The 13,850-nt window shown below is 44.6% G+C and overlaps 1 protein-coding gene across 1 annotated transcript in view; it reads left to right on the top strand.

Annotated features, from left to right (window-relative positions):
- The window catches only part of C20H4orf19 (chromosome 20 C4orf19 homolog), a 133,107-nt gene extending 119,475 nt beyond the window's left edge, over positions 1-13,632 (top strand). The window contains exons 3-4 of the mRNA XM_004091659.3: positions 10,655-10,708; positions 11,897-13,632. Coding sequence (XP_004091707.1) covers positions 10,677-10,708; positions 11,897-12,809 — 945 coding nt within the window. The 5' untranslated portion in view covers positions 10,655-10,676 and the 3' untranslated portion in view covers positions 12,810-13,632. The remainder of the gene's footprint in view (positions 1-10,654; positions 10,709-11,896) is intronic.
- Positions 13,633-13,850: the final 218 nt, after the last annotated feature.

The following is a 13,850-nucleotide window of genomic DNA, read 5'->3' as shown; positions in this document are numbered from 1 at the left end:
ACAGCAGTTGGATGAAATGTTCTGTAAATATCTATTAGGTCCATTTGATCTCCCGTACAGATTAAGTGCAATGTTTCTTTGTTGATATTCTGTGTGGAAGATCTGTCCAATGCTGAAAGTGGGGTGTTGAAGTCTCCAGCTATTCTCGTATTGGGGTCTATCCCTCTCTTTAGCTCCAGTAATATTTGCTTTATATATCTGAATGCTCCAGTGTTGGGTGCATATATATTTACAATTGCTATATCCTCTTGCTGAATTGAACCCTTCATCATTATGTCATGACCTTCTTTGTCTCATCTTAAAGTTTTTTGTCTTGAAATATATTTTGTCTGATACAAGTATAGTTATTCCTGCTCTTTTTTGGTTTCCATTGGCATGGAGCATCTTTTTCTATGTCTTTATTTTCAGTCTATGTGTGTCTTTATAGGTGAAGTGTGTTTCTAATAGGCAACAGATCATTAGGTCTTTTGAAAAATCTATTCAGCCCACTCTATGTCTTTTGAGTAGACAGCTTAGTCCGTTTACATTTGATGTTATGATTAATAAGTAAGGACTTACTCCTGCCACTTTATTTGTTTTCTGGTTGTTTTGTGGTCTTCCTTTCCTTCATTTCTTCTTTTCTGTCTTCCTTTTAGTGTAGGTGATATTCTCTGGTAATATAATTTAATTTCTTGATTTTAATACTTTTGTGTATTCATTGTATGTTTTTGTAATTTGAGGTTGCCATGAGGCCTGCAGATACTATCCTAAAACCCATTATTCTGGCCTGGCATGGTGGCCTGTAATCCCAGCTCTTTGGGAGGCAGAGGTGGGTGGATCACCTGAAGTCAAGAGTTTGAGACCAGCCTGACCAACGTGGTGAAACCCCATCTCTACTAAATACAAAAAAAAATTAGCCAGGCATGGTGGGGCACACCTGTAATCCCAGCTATTCGGAAGGTTGAGGCAGGAGAATTGCTTGAACCTGGGAGGCGGAGGTTGCAGTGAGCCGAGATTGCACCATTGCACTCCAGCCTGGGCAACAGAAAAAAACTCCATCTCAAAAAATAAATAAATAACCATTATTTTAATTTGATAACAACTTAGCACTGCTTGCATAAACAAACCAGCAAGAAAAAAAACAAAACAAAAAAACAAAGACTCTAACTTCATCCCCTCACTTTTTAACTTTTTGTCGTATCTGTTTACATATGATCGTACAGTCTATGTCTTGAAAACTTTTTGGTATTATTTATGATTGGTTCATCTTTTAGTCTTTGTATTCAAGAGACATTTACATACCACAGTTACAATGTTCTAATATTCTGTGTTTATCTGTTTGCTTATGATTACCAGTGAGTTTTGTACCTTCAGATGATTTCTCATTGCTCATTAACATCCTTTTCTTTCTGACTGAAGTGCTCCCTTTAGCATTTCTTGTAAGATAGAACTGGTGTTGATGAAATCTCTCAGCTTTTGTTTGTCCAGGAAAGTTTACTTCTTCATGTTTGAAGAATATTTTTGCCACAAACACTATTCCAGTATAAGAGTCGTTTTTCTTCAGCACTTTAAATATGTTATGCCACTGACATGTCATGTCTTTCCTGGACTGTAAGATTTCCACTGAAAAGTCTGCTTCCAGATGTATTGGAGATGTATTGGAGATGTGCTTCCAGATGTATTGGAGCTTCATTGTATGTTGTTTCTTTTCTCTGCTGCTTTCAGGATCCTTTCTTTATCCTCGACCTTTGGGAGTTTGATTACTAATTGCCTTGAGGCAGTCTTTGGGTTAAATCTGCGTGGTGTTCTGTAACCTTCTTGTACTTGGATATTGATATATTTCTCTAGGTTTGGGAAGTTCTCTGTTATTATCTCTTTGAATAAGCTTTCTACCCCTATTTCTTTTTCTACTTCTCCTTATGGCCAATAACTCTTAGATTTGCCCTTTTGAGGCTATTTTCTAGATCTCGTAGGTGTGCATAATTGTTATTTATTCTTTTTTTCTTCTGTGTCCTCTGAATATATTTTTAAATAGCATGTCTTCAAGGTCACTAATTCTTTATTCTGTTTAATTCTGCTGTTAAGAGACTCTGATGCATTCTTCAGTATGTCACTTGTATTTTTTAACTCCAGAATTTCTGCTTGCTTATTTTTGTTTCAATCTCTTTGTTAAATTTATCTGATAGAATTTTGAATTCCTTCTCTGTGGTATCTTGAATTTCTTTGAGTTTCCTCAACACAGCTATTTTAAGTTCTCTGTCAGAAAAGTCATATATCTCTGTTTCTCTAGGATTGGTCCCTGGAGCTTTAGTTATTTCTTTTGGTGAGGTCATTTTTTTTTTTTTTTTTTTTTGGATGGTCTTCATGTTTGTGGATGCTCATCGGTGTCTGGGCATTGAACAATTAGGTATTCCTCATAGTCTTTCCAGTTTGGGCTTGTTTGTACCTGTTCTTGGGAAGGCTTTTCAGGTATTCAAAGAGACTTGTGTGTTGTGATCTAAGCCATATCTATATTAGAGGCACCCCAAGCCCAGTAATGCTATGGTTCGTGCAGACTCATAGAGGTATCACCTTGGTGGTCTTGGATAAGATCTGGAAGAATTCACTGGATTAACAGGCAGAGACTCTTGTTCCCCAACCAAAAGTTTCTCTCTCTGTGCTGAGCCACCTGAAGCTGGGGGTAGGGTGACACAAGCACCCTTGTGGCCATGATCACTAGGACTGTGCTGGGTCAGACCTGAAGCCAGCACAGCACTGGATCTTACCCAAGGCCCTCTGTAACCACTATCTAGCTAGCTCCTATGTTTGCTCAAGGCCTTAAGGCTCTACAATCAACAGGTGGCAAAGCCAGCCAGGCTTGTGTCCTTCCCTTCAGGGCGGCAAGATACCCCAGGCCCTAGGTGGGAGCTAGGGACTGAAGTCAAAATCCTTAGAGATCTTCCTGGTGCTCTATTCTACTGGGGCTGAGCTGTCACTCAAACCATAAGACAAGGCCATTTCCATTCTTCCCTCCCCTTTTCCCAGGCAAAGGATCCTCTCCCTATCACCATTACTACCACAGACCCACAGAGAGTATTGCCAGGCTACTGCCGATGTTCACTTAAGGCCCAAGGGCTCCTCAGACAGTTTGTAGTATGTTCTGCCAGGCCTAGGACATATCCTTCAGGGCAGTGGACTCGCCTGTGGTCAAGTGCAAATCCAGAAAAGCCATCCAAGAACCAAGGCCTTGAATTAGGGACTCCAAGAGCTCACTTGGTGCCCTACCCCACTGTGGCTGAGCTGGTACCTAAAGTGCAAGACAAAGTCCACTTTACTCTTCCACCTGCTTTTCTCAAGTAGAAGTAGTCTCTCCCCATAGCCACCACAGCTAGGAATGTGCTGGTTCTCACCTGAAGCCAGCACATCTCAGAGTCTCACCCGATGCCCACAGCGTACTACCTGGGTGTTCCTGCTGGTTATTCAGGGCCCAAGTGCTCTCTACTCAGCAGGTGATGGGTCTTGCCAGGACTTGGGCCTTCCTTTCAAGGAAGTGCAGTCCCTTCTGGCCCAGGGTGTGTCTATAAATGTCATCTAGGAGCTGGGGCCTGGAATGGGGGCCTCATGACTGCCTGGTGCCCTGTGCTAATGTGGCTGAGCTGGTACCCTATGGTGTAAGACAAAGTCCTCTTTAATCTTCCCTCTCTTTTCCTCAAGCACAAGGAAGCGGTCGCTTTCATTGCTGTGAGCTGTGCTGCCTGGGTTTTTGGGACACGTGACACAGGTTCTCCCTTAGCCACTCTGGTGTCTCAGTAGATCAGGTGCCCCCCATGTCCACTGGCTCTGGCCCCAGCACAGCACTGATGTCTTGCCTAGGAAACACAGTTCTTATGGCCTAGACTACCCTTCAAGTTTATTAGGATTGCAGAGCACTTTAGTCCATGGTGGTGAGGCTTGCCAAAACTCAAGTTCCAACAACTGGAATATATAATTTCCCTCTGGCTAGATCTGGTCCAAATGCTCCCTCTGTGTGTGGGTAGGCTAGGGGGTCGTGGCTTAGCTGATTTCGGCCTAGTTTCGCTTTCTGCTCTGATAGGGCAGCACTGAGTTCAAATGCAACATCCCTAAATCACTGTACTCTCCCTCCCCCAAACACACAGATGCTCTCTCCACGACATGCAGCCACTGCCAAGGAATGGGCATCGGCAGTTCAAGATTGTCTTTCTTACCCTCTTTAGTGCCTCTTTCAGCAACACGAAGTTAAAACCACTTACACTGATTGTGTACCTGATTTTTGGTTCTTATAAAGGTGCTTGTTTGTGTAGATGATAGTTGTTGAATTTGGTGTTCCTGTGGGGCAATGAAGTGAACATCAGTGGAGGCTTCTAGCTGGCCATCTTGTTCTGCCCTTCCCCAAGAGCATTCTCTTATATAAACCCAGTACAATGTTCAAAAGCAGGTAATTCACATCAGTTTAATACCATTACTTAATCTACAGACCTTATTCAGATTTTACCAATTATGTCAATAATGACCTTTTAGCAAGAAGGACATGCAGTGCATTGGTTGTCATGTCTCTTAAATCTTGAATTTGGAAGCATCCTTCTGTCTTTCTTTGCTTTTTCATAACATTGCATCATTTTAAGAGTACAGGCCAGTTGCTTTGCAGAATATCCCTCCTGTTTCAACTCAGAGTATGCTCTTTTGTCAGGAAATCACAGAAGTGAGGCTAAGTTCTCAGTGCATCCTATCAGGAGCCACATGCCATTGATTAGTCTCATTATGGCACTATTACCTTTGATTACTTGGTTAAGGCACTGTATGCCAGGTTTCTCCAATGTAAGGATACTATTTTGTCCTTAATCATATGGGGGAGAGCTACTTTAAGACTGAATATCCTGTCGTCCTCAAAATTTCACCCACTAGTTCTACCATCCATTGATACTTCTTACTGACATCAATTATTATGATGATGGCTATCAAATGGTGATTTTTCTAGTTCCAGTATTTCTCGTATGTTTGTTAGCTGGGGTTTCCTACTTGTAAGGTAGAGTGTTCCCTTTCCCTTTATGTATCTTAGTGTGGACTCATAAGTCCTTGTTTTATTCAATTGGCTACAAATGCTGTAGATTAGTAATTATTCTAATACTCCAGTTGTTCCACATTTGGCCAGTAAAACTTCTACAAGTGGAGTCCCGTGTCCTTTTAAAATGTCCTTTTAAAATGTTCTTCAAAGCTATCACTATTTAAAGGCAGCTCTTTCCAGATGGGTTGAGTCTTTTCCTATATGCCCTTGACTTCCTAATGAATATTCAGTTAATTTCTCTGCCTGGTTGGAAAACTCCTGGGCTTCCCTGGATTTCGCCCTTCCCCCACCTCCATTGCTACCCTCCCAGCAAGGAGGCTTCACCAATGACTGACATGGCGTTAGCATGGCCTTCTTTTTTTATTTATTTTTTTTTTGAGACAGAGTCTTGCTCTGTCGCCCAGGCTGGAGTGCAGTGGCGCGATCTCGGCTCACTGCAAGCTCCGCCTCCCGGTTCACGCCATTCTCCTGCCTCAGCCTCCAGAGTAGCTGGGACTACAGGCGCCCGCCAACACGCCTGGCTAATTTTTTTGTATTTTTAGTGGAGACGGGGGTTTCACCATATTAGCCAGGATGGTCTTGATCTCCTGACCTCGTGATAGCCTGGCCTTGTTTAAACACAACACAGAGTCATCCCCGAACACAGGGCTGCAGGAGCAGGCGGCAGCAGCAATGGGTGGACATGGCCATCCTAACGGTGTTTGTTTTTCCCCTGTGTAAACTAAGCAATGGTTGTGAAGGATTTGCCCTTTTTTGCCTGTTGCTTCTTTATACTCCAAAGAGGAAGCAAATTTTGATTTTGCTTCGTAATAAAGCGTACCCAACAACTGAATTCTTACCTTTAAGCTAGCTGTTGCCAAAAGGGAGGCAAGGAAGAAAGCTGATAGACTGCTCATTTTGAACCCAATCTTAGTCAAAAGAACATATTTTTTTCATTGCTATGTATCACATGCTAGACCCGGAGTATTTCCTTGTTGCCCCTGGGCTTAGGAGAAGTCCTTGCTAAATGCAAGATGTAGAAGTGGGAGTGACCTATGAAACAAGAAATGAATTAAATTTGATATGACACATCATATAAGGAAGAATAATTGTAGACACAGGCATGCAGGGGTTGGGTGTGAGTACATTAGTCCCCACCCTTTTCGTCAGCAGTCACACAGCCTTGGACATTAGAGCCTGTCCTTCTAATCTAGAGAAGGAATGTTGCTGGGGAAGGAAAACTCAGGGCGAGGTGAGAGAGGACAGAACCTCTAACTAGGAAGAGGCTGTCCCCGCCAACTCCGGAGAGGTGCAGAAGCATGACCCTCAGGTATGGGACCAGGTCTCTAGAAAACCCATGTGGTGTGCCCTAATGGGAGGCAAGCGGGGGAGGAACCAAACTGGAAACCTGATTCTGAAAGAGGAAAACCACCACAACACCCTTTGTAATTGCACAGCTTGGAAGAACAGTATAGATCCTGTGGTTTTCCTGGGGAAGGAGGGGAGCCTAAAAGCCACAAATGATGTATATTTCCTTCAGAAGCAGGGAAGGGGCAGTTTTCGAGTGTGGCTGTTAAATCTCAGCAGTCTCTTCATTTGGTGCAGGCTGCTCCTGTGGTCTTGGCTATAGCAGCAGAAGGCAGGGATGGAGGGTGCCCCAGGGTCAATCTTGGTCAGCCTCTGAGGAGCTGGGAGCGCAAGGTGTCACTCTGGATGTGCCTGCCTGCTTTTCCTTGCCTTCCTTCGTCTTTCCTCCCTCTTTTCTTTCCTCCTTTCTTTCGCCTTCCACTATACACCTCTTGAATTCACCATCATAAAGTTGACCTGAGATTTTTCAATGAGTAATGTTTTATGATTGCTTCAGTTACATTATTACAATCCAGTCTGCCTTCCTTGTTTCTCAAACACTTCTAAGCTCCTTTCTCCTTTTCTTTGACTTTTTTTTTAACTACCTATCCTCCTGACTAGTTGTCATTGTTTGTTGGTTTGCTTGCTTTTAAAGAGTCCAGGATAAACAAAGTATTACAGGTATGAAAAGGGTCAGGATTTCGGAGCAAATTGTGGAGGGGGAGGGTCAGGAGGGAAGGGTAGAGGAGAGGTATTGAGGGAGGGGAGGGGAGAGGGGAGGTGTTGAGGGAGGAGAGGGGAGAGGGAAGGTGTTGAGGGAGGAGAGGGGACGAGAGAGGAGAGGTATTGAGGGGAGGGGAGATCAGAGGTGTTGAGGGAGGGGAGGGGAGAGGAGAGGTGTTGAGGGAGGGGAGGGGAGAGGAGAGGTGTTGAGGGAGGGGAGGGGAGAGGAGAGGTGTTGAGGGAGGGGAGGGGAGAGGAGAGGTGTTGAGGGAGGGGAGGGGAGAGGAGAGGTGTTGAGGGAGGGGAGGAGGTGCACGTGCTTCTTCTCGCCTGTCCTATTTATCCAGCTCATCTATGAATTATCAGCAGAAAAGGAAAGTAAAGGAGGAGTAGAGGCTGGGGACAAAATCCTGGGCTTTAGAAATGGGGTAGTTTAAGAGTATTCTGAAAGGTACAGTGTTACACATATGTACACAGTTCCATAGCAAAAGTGATTTTTCTGTCTATGGGACTGTTGTTGTACTTGGGGTTTTCTATCTTTCAACTGGTGTCACAGTTGATAGAAATAGACCATTTAGCCCTTATTCCAGAAACAAGTCCTACTTGACATTGTTAATACTCTTGTGTGTATGCATAGGTTCTGGCAACTAGATTATATCTTTCTTGGATACTAGACCTCCATCTTTTTCTTTTGAAGAGGGGGGTGTTTTAACATGCTGTATCCAAACAGGGGTGGGTAAGACACCCCTGGTCTATGTTTATTATGAATGTTTGCTCATATGACCCCCAACACTATATAGTAGGAATATTATCATCCCCATTTACAGACCAAGTGACAGACCCAAAGTCCCACAGTAGCAGGGTTTTCTGTCTCCTGAGCCCACCCTGGTAACACCTGGGCAACATGGCTGGCACAAACTGGAAATGTCTTGATTGGTTGCAGACACACAACAGGTTCACTGATAGTCCTCTCATTTTTAATCTATAGCCATTAAATCATTCATTCATTCCACATTTATTGACTGCTTGCTGTGTACCAGGTGCTGTCCTAAGTGCTAAGGATTAGGCTTGAAGAAGGGTGGAAAAGGTGGGTCACAAACAAACCTATGACAGAATGTCCAGTGGTGACACACGCTAGGAAGAAAACTGAATCACAGTAAGGAAAGAAAGGATGGCAAGAGATGCAGGGCTGGCCCGAGGGACTCTTCTACATTCCATGAGTCCTCCCAGGAAGAGTCGGGAAGACAAGGGGTTTGGTCCTCAAGCATGAAGTGATTTCGAGATGTTACTAGTTTTCTGTGCTGCTGCAGCAAATTACTACAAACTTAGGGGTTTAAAACCATGGAAGCGGCCAGGCACGGTGGCTCATGCCTGTAATCCCAGCACTTTCAGAGGCCGAGGTGGATGGATCACCTGAGGTCAGGAGTTCGAGACCAGCCTGGCCAACATGGTGAAACCTCATCTCTACTAAAAACATAAAAATTAGCTGGGCATGTTGGCAGGCGCCTGTAATCCCAGCTACTCGGGAGGCCGAGGCAGGAGAATCACTTGAACCCGGGAGGCAGAGGTTGCAGCGAGCCAAGATTGTGCCATTGCACTCCAGCCTGGGCAACAGAGTGCGACTCTGTCTCAAAAAAACAAACAAAACAAAAACAATGGAAGCTTATTCTCTCCCAGTTCTAGAGACCAGAAGTCTGAAATTGGTATCAGTGGGTTTGATCCAGGGGGCGGGTATCAGGGATCAAGGTGTCACCGGGGCCACACTCTTTCCAGAGGCTCTGGGGGTGGATCTGTTCCTTGCCTCTTCCAGCTTGGGGGGCTGCCAGTGCTCTTGGTTTGTGATCTCCTTGCTCTGATGTCTGCCTTTTTGGTCACATTGCCTCTTCCTCTTCTGTCTATAATCAAATGTCCCTCCACCTCCCTCTCATAAGCATTTATTTAATTGTATTTAGAGTCTACCCAGATAAACTAGGCAAATTGTACCATCTCAAAATCCTACACTTAATCACATCTGCAAATACCTTTAATTTGGGGGCTGGGGTGGCATATAAGGTATTATTTACAGGTTCCAGGGATTAGGATGTGGATATACTTGGGGGCCATTTTTCAGCCTACCATAGGGAGTTATTTGTGGATTTTATTTTTTTAATGTAAATCTAGTCCCTTTTAACTGAGCAACCAATCTATACTTCTTAAAAAGCACCAGTCATGTTCACTGTGGACAAAAGCTTATGAAGCAGCATCCCTGGAAATTCATCTATGACTGAAAGAAGGAAGGAGGGACAACATGGGAGACAGAGACACAGCCAGCAATGAACGATCTCTCTTTCTGGTACATGTGCTTCATGGAGACAGGGGGACTGGGGATGCAGATTGGTTTGGCTTGGCTTGTCTTTTTAAAGGCTGTAGGCCCGGCACAGTGGCTCAGGCCTATAATCCCAGACCTTTGGGAGGCCAAGGCAGGCAGATCACTTGAGGTCAGGAGTTTGAGACCAGCATGGCCAACATGGCAAAACCCTGTCTCTACTAAAAATACAAAGATTAGCCAGGCGTGGTGGCACCTGCCTGTAAACCCAGCTACTTGGGAGACTGAGGCAGCAGAATCACTTGAACCCGGGAGGCGGAGGTTGCAGTGAGCCGAGATTGCACCACTGCACTCCAGCCTGGGTGACAGAGTAAGACTGTGTCTCAAAAAAGTAATAATAAAAATAAAGGCTGTAGATATTAGAAATGAATAATATCTAAGAGATGCTTCCATACTCACTTTTAGGATGTTCTGAGGAAGGAAGAGGCCAACATGGTCAGTCTTATATGAAGAGAAGATTTTGTTCCAAAGGAAATGATGGGGAAAAGCCCAGCTTGGGGAGGGGTCAGGGAACAGTGGGCAGGCGGGAAATGGGTCCACCTTCTGCCAGGAAGCCCAAGGGGGCATGTCTTTGAGCTGCAAAAGAACAGGTCCACGAATCATAGCTGAGATTGGCCCAGCGGTGGGAAAAGCAACATAGAAGTAATTTAGTGTGGTTGAAGCTTGTGCCAAGACTCGGGCTCACACGCTCCTCAGGGCCTGAATCATGGGACACAATAGATCCGCCAGCTTATTCCGGCATCCTTTACCCCTTGAGGAGGAAATGCCCCGGCAAGGAGTCCGTCAGAATCTCCTTCCCCTCCTGCTGCTGCGTGCAGTGGGCTGTGCCCTGGTGAGGTTCCTGTGTCCTCTGTAGAAGGTAACAGATTAGAAAAGCAGAAGTCCCTTCTCTGTCTAGCATCCTTCCACCACCTTCTCCTCATCTGCAAAATGGGGATGAAACACATAACTCCAGGGTTGGGAGAAAGGTCTGACACACAGGCAAGTGTCAGTGAACGTCTGAGAACTCTGAAGCGGTGATGGAAATGGGGTGTTCCTGGTAACCAGCACCCTCTCTGACCCATGTGGAAGTTACCCTTTTGCCAAAATGTGTGACTCCATTAATACATTTTGAGTCTCTAGGGGGAAAAAAAGGCAAACTTAATTCTTACTAATATATCACTCACTGTGTTCTCTACCTTTTACACTTTCTTTTCCAGGTGGTAACAGAAAACAATCCAGATGGGGTGCAGGTGCTGTAAAATAATACAAAGGTAAAGCTGCAGAAATACTACTTCTAGGTGGAGGAATTTGTGATGAGCATGGGGTCACTTTTAAAGACCATGCATGTATTCAGTGCATTTATCCAGCTTGGGGCATGATCAACATTGCCAACACATTAAGTTTGGGACTGTTATAATATCATTTAAAAGAACATGTGCCCTAGATTTTTTTAACTTTTTTTGCTCACTTCTCAAAGCATGTTGAGAACACCATCATTTTCTGAGGCTGAATTTGGTCTGGGTTTCTGAGGATGCCTGAAATGGCATCGCTGAAAATAAATCACCCCAATCACATATGTGCTTTTAATTTTGTCCACATTGCGTTTCAGAAAATTGTAACATGAACATAAACTTCTAACTAAGACAAAGGGAAAAAAAGTAACTGATGATCTTGCTTTCTTAACAAATATACTGTCTTTTTTTAATCGTAGTTCTATTCTAGACCCATATATAAATAAGCTTTATTCCACTGTAATCATAATGTGATGTTTGGCTTTATTCAAAAAATATGTATTATAAGTATCATTCCTGTGACTACAGACTTCATATTTATCATGTTAATGACTGCATAATATTCCACTGAGAGAGGATGTACTCCTTAATGGCCCTATTAGTGGACATTTGTTTTTTTATTTTAAAATTCTATGAACCACCGTGTATTTTACTTTACCTCTTACCCCTCCTTCCTCCTTTTTGCTCTCTTCTTAAGATGTATTTCTGGCAGAACCTTGTTTTTCTTTTTCAAGACTGTCTCGCTCTGTCATCCAGGCTGGAGTGCTGGGGCATGATCTCGGCTTACTACAGCCTCCACCTCCCAGGTTCAGGCGATTCTCGTACCTCAGCCTCCCGAGTAGCTGGGATTACAGGTGCCCACCACCACACCCAGCTAATTTTTGTATTTTTAGTAAAGATGGGGTTTCACCATGTCGGTCAGGCTGGTCTCGAACTCCTGACCTCAAGTGATCCACCTGCCTTGGCCACGCAAATTGCTGAGATTACAGGCGTGAGCCACCAAACATTTTTATACGAACTATATCTATTTGATTTAGACACACTTATCTAGGTTGAAAAGTAATCACAGAAATTAAATTAGCAGGAATCGTAGAAAGAAGCAGGGCCTGTGGTAAAAAGCATTAATGATGGAGCAGACCTGACTGGTTTTCATTCTCCTCCCTGCAGCTATCTCTTTGATCCAGTTCAAGTGCCCTCTCCTGGCTACATCAATGAAGTCAACAGCTGCAAGCTAGATGAAGACGACACTGATAAATTAAAAGGCAAATGGAGCAGTGAAGTCTTGGTGCAGAAAAATGACCCTCAGAGGCAGGGCTCAAAGAAGACTGAGAGCAGCAGCAGGACAGCTGATCCATGGGAACCCCGCTGTCCTCACCAAGGGCCGCTCCCACAGGGAGACGCTGGAGGGGAACGCCACGCCTGCGGGGTCAATGGCATTGGCCCTGCTGCCACTCCACAGCCCACTGGGAATTCCAACCCTGCCCAGGATGACAGGGGCTCCTGGGCCAGTACTGCAAATACTGTTCCCCCAACTCAACCCTTCCTGGAAGGAGGGGGCACCAGGAGACAGGACTGTGTGCTGCTGGCCTCAGAAGGGACCCAAGTCATGAGAAATGGAGATTCCAGAGCTTCTTCTGAGGCAGAAAGTTTTGCCTTGGAAGTACAAGACCATGTCTTCCAGATACCAGCCCCAGATTACCTTCAGCATTGGGGCCCAGCTGGAGACAACATTGATCATAATGAAAAGGACTGTGTCTTCAAGAACCATACTGAGGATGAATCCCTAGAGGGAATTCAGCCCACAGTGGGGGAGCATGGTTTGAATACGCCCTTCTCTGTGAGGAGAAGCTGGGATTCATTGAATGAGGATGTGGAAACGGAAGTTCTAAGCATCTGCTTTAATGAGAAGGGTCCTGCTCATGCCATGCCTGTGGCTGACTCAGGAAACAGGCAGGAGGATACCCATGGCTCCGATGGAGATGGGGATGGGGAGATTGTGGACGAGGATGCAGCGGTGGCGGAGGCCCTTGCGGCTTTAGAAGCTGCTACTGCAGGAGAAGATTTGGATGAGACTGATTAGGGGAGGGGATTTGCACAGGGAGGTAAGCTGGTGTCATGCTGGGCTTGCAGACGCATTTGCTCCCTGGATGCAGAGCAGGTGATTCTGCCAGCATGCACCAGTGCAGCCTTACCAGTTGTTTACATCCAGCATCTGTTCTGATTGTCAGCATCTGTCCCATGCTGCTTGTCACATATCTGGAGTTTCACTCCGTGTAGATGAGCTGTCATTCAGGACACTAGGAGAAAAATCTGAGTGGATCATTGTGCCCATATCCACAGAAAATGCAGAAGTTGAACTGCTTGCGTGACAACCCTCAAACATCTTTGAGCACCTGATACAGATGTTTATGAGAATACTCTAAGATCTCAACCCTTGATCCCAAAGGCACAAAATCACAGAGCATTCCTTTTGACTGTAAACTGTTTACCTTGCTTTTGAGAGCCAAACATTGTACCCAACCTGGAAAAAGTAACTACCCCAATTAAAGTGCCTCATGTGTCCCCAGAGCATGGCTTAACTTCAGGGACAATCACCCAGGGAACTAATAACTAACCAGTTGTTCAACAGCGGGTTAAGCTCAGCAGTTTTCACAGTAGAGCAGAAGTCCCCAGGAAACAAAGGGTTAGTCATTAGCTGAGATGTGATTTTAAAACACCTTGACCTTAACTTTTTTACATTATTACTTTTAAATCTCCTTTGGGATTGGGGAGGCTGGCCAAAATAAGTCTTAAAACTGCTTGTGTCATATTTGGATTTTAAGTTGATGACTTTCAGAACAGCAAAGCCATATATGCAATGTTTTTATGCCATTAAATGTCTGATTCCAATTAAAATATAACAATGTATGTGTCTTTCTAGAAGTCTTAACTCAAAGGTGGTTCTAATTTTCTCAGAATATCAGTGACCCTGGATGTTACTTTCAATGTAAAGAACTAATCTAGATGGCCGGGCATGGTGGCTCATGCCTGTAATCCCAGCACTTTGGGAGGCCGAGGCGGGTGGATCACAAGGTCAAGAGTTCAAGATCAGCCTGGCCAACATAGTGAAACCCTATCTCTA

Source organism: Nomascus leucogenys, chromosome 20 (genome assembly GCF_006542625.1).
Source record: "Nomascus leucogenys isolate Asia chromosome 20, Asia_NLE_v1, whole genome shotgun sequence".
Taxonomy (NCBI): domain Eukaryota; kingdom Metazoa; phylum Chordata; class Mammalia; order Primates; family Hylobatidae; genus Nomascus; species Nomascus leucogenys.
Note: the sequence above shows the minus strand (reverse complement) of the source record. Positions and strands in the feature narration are given on the sequence as shown.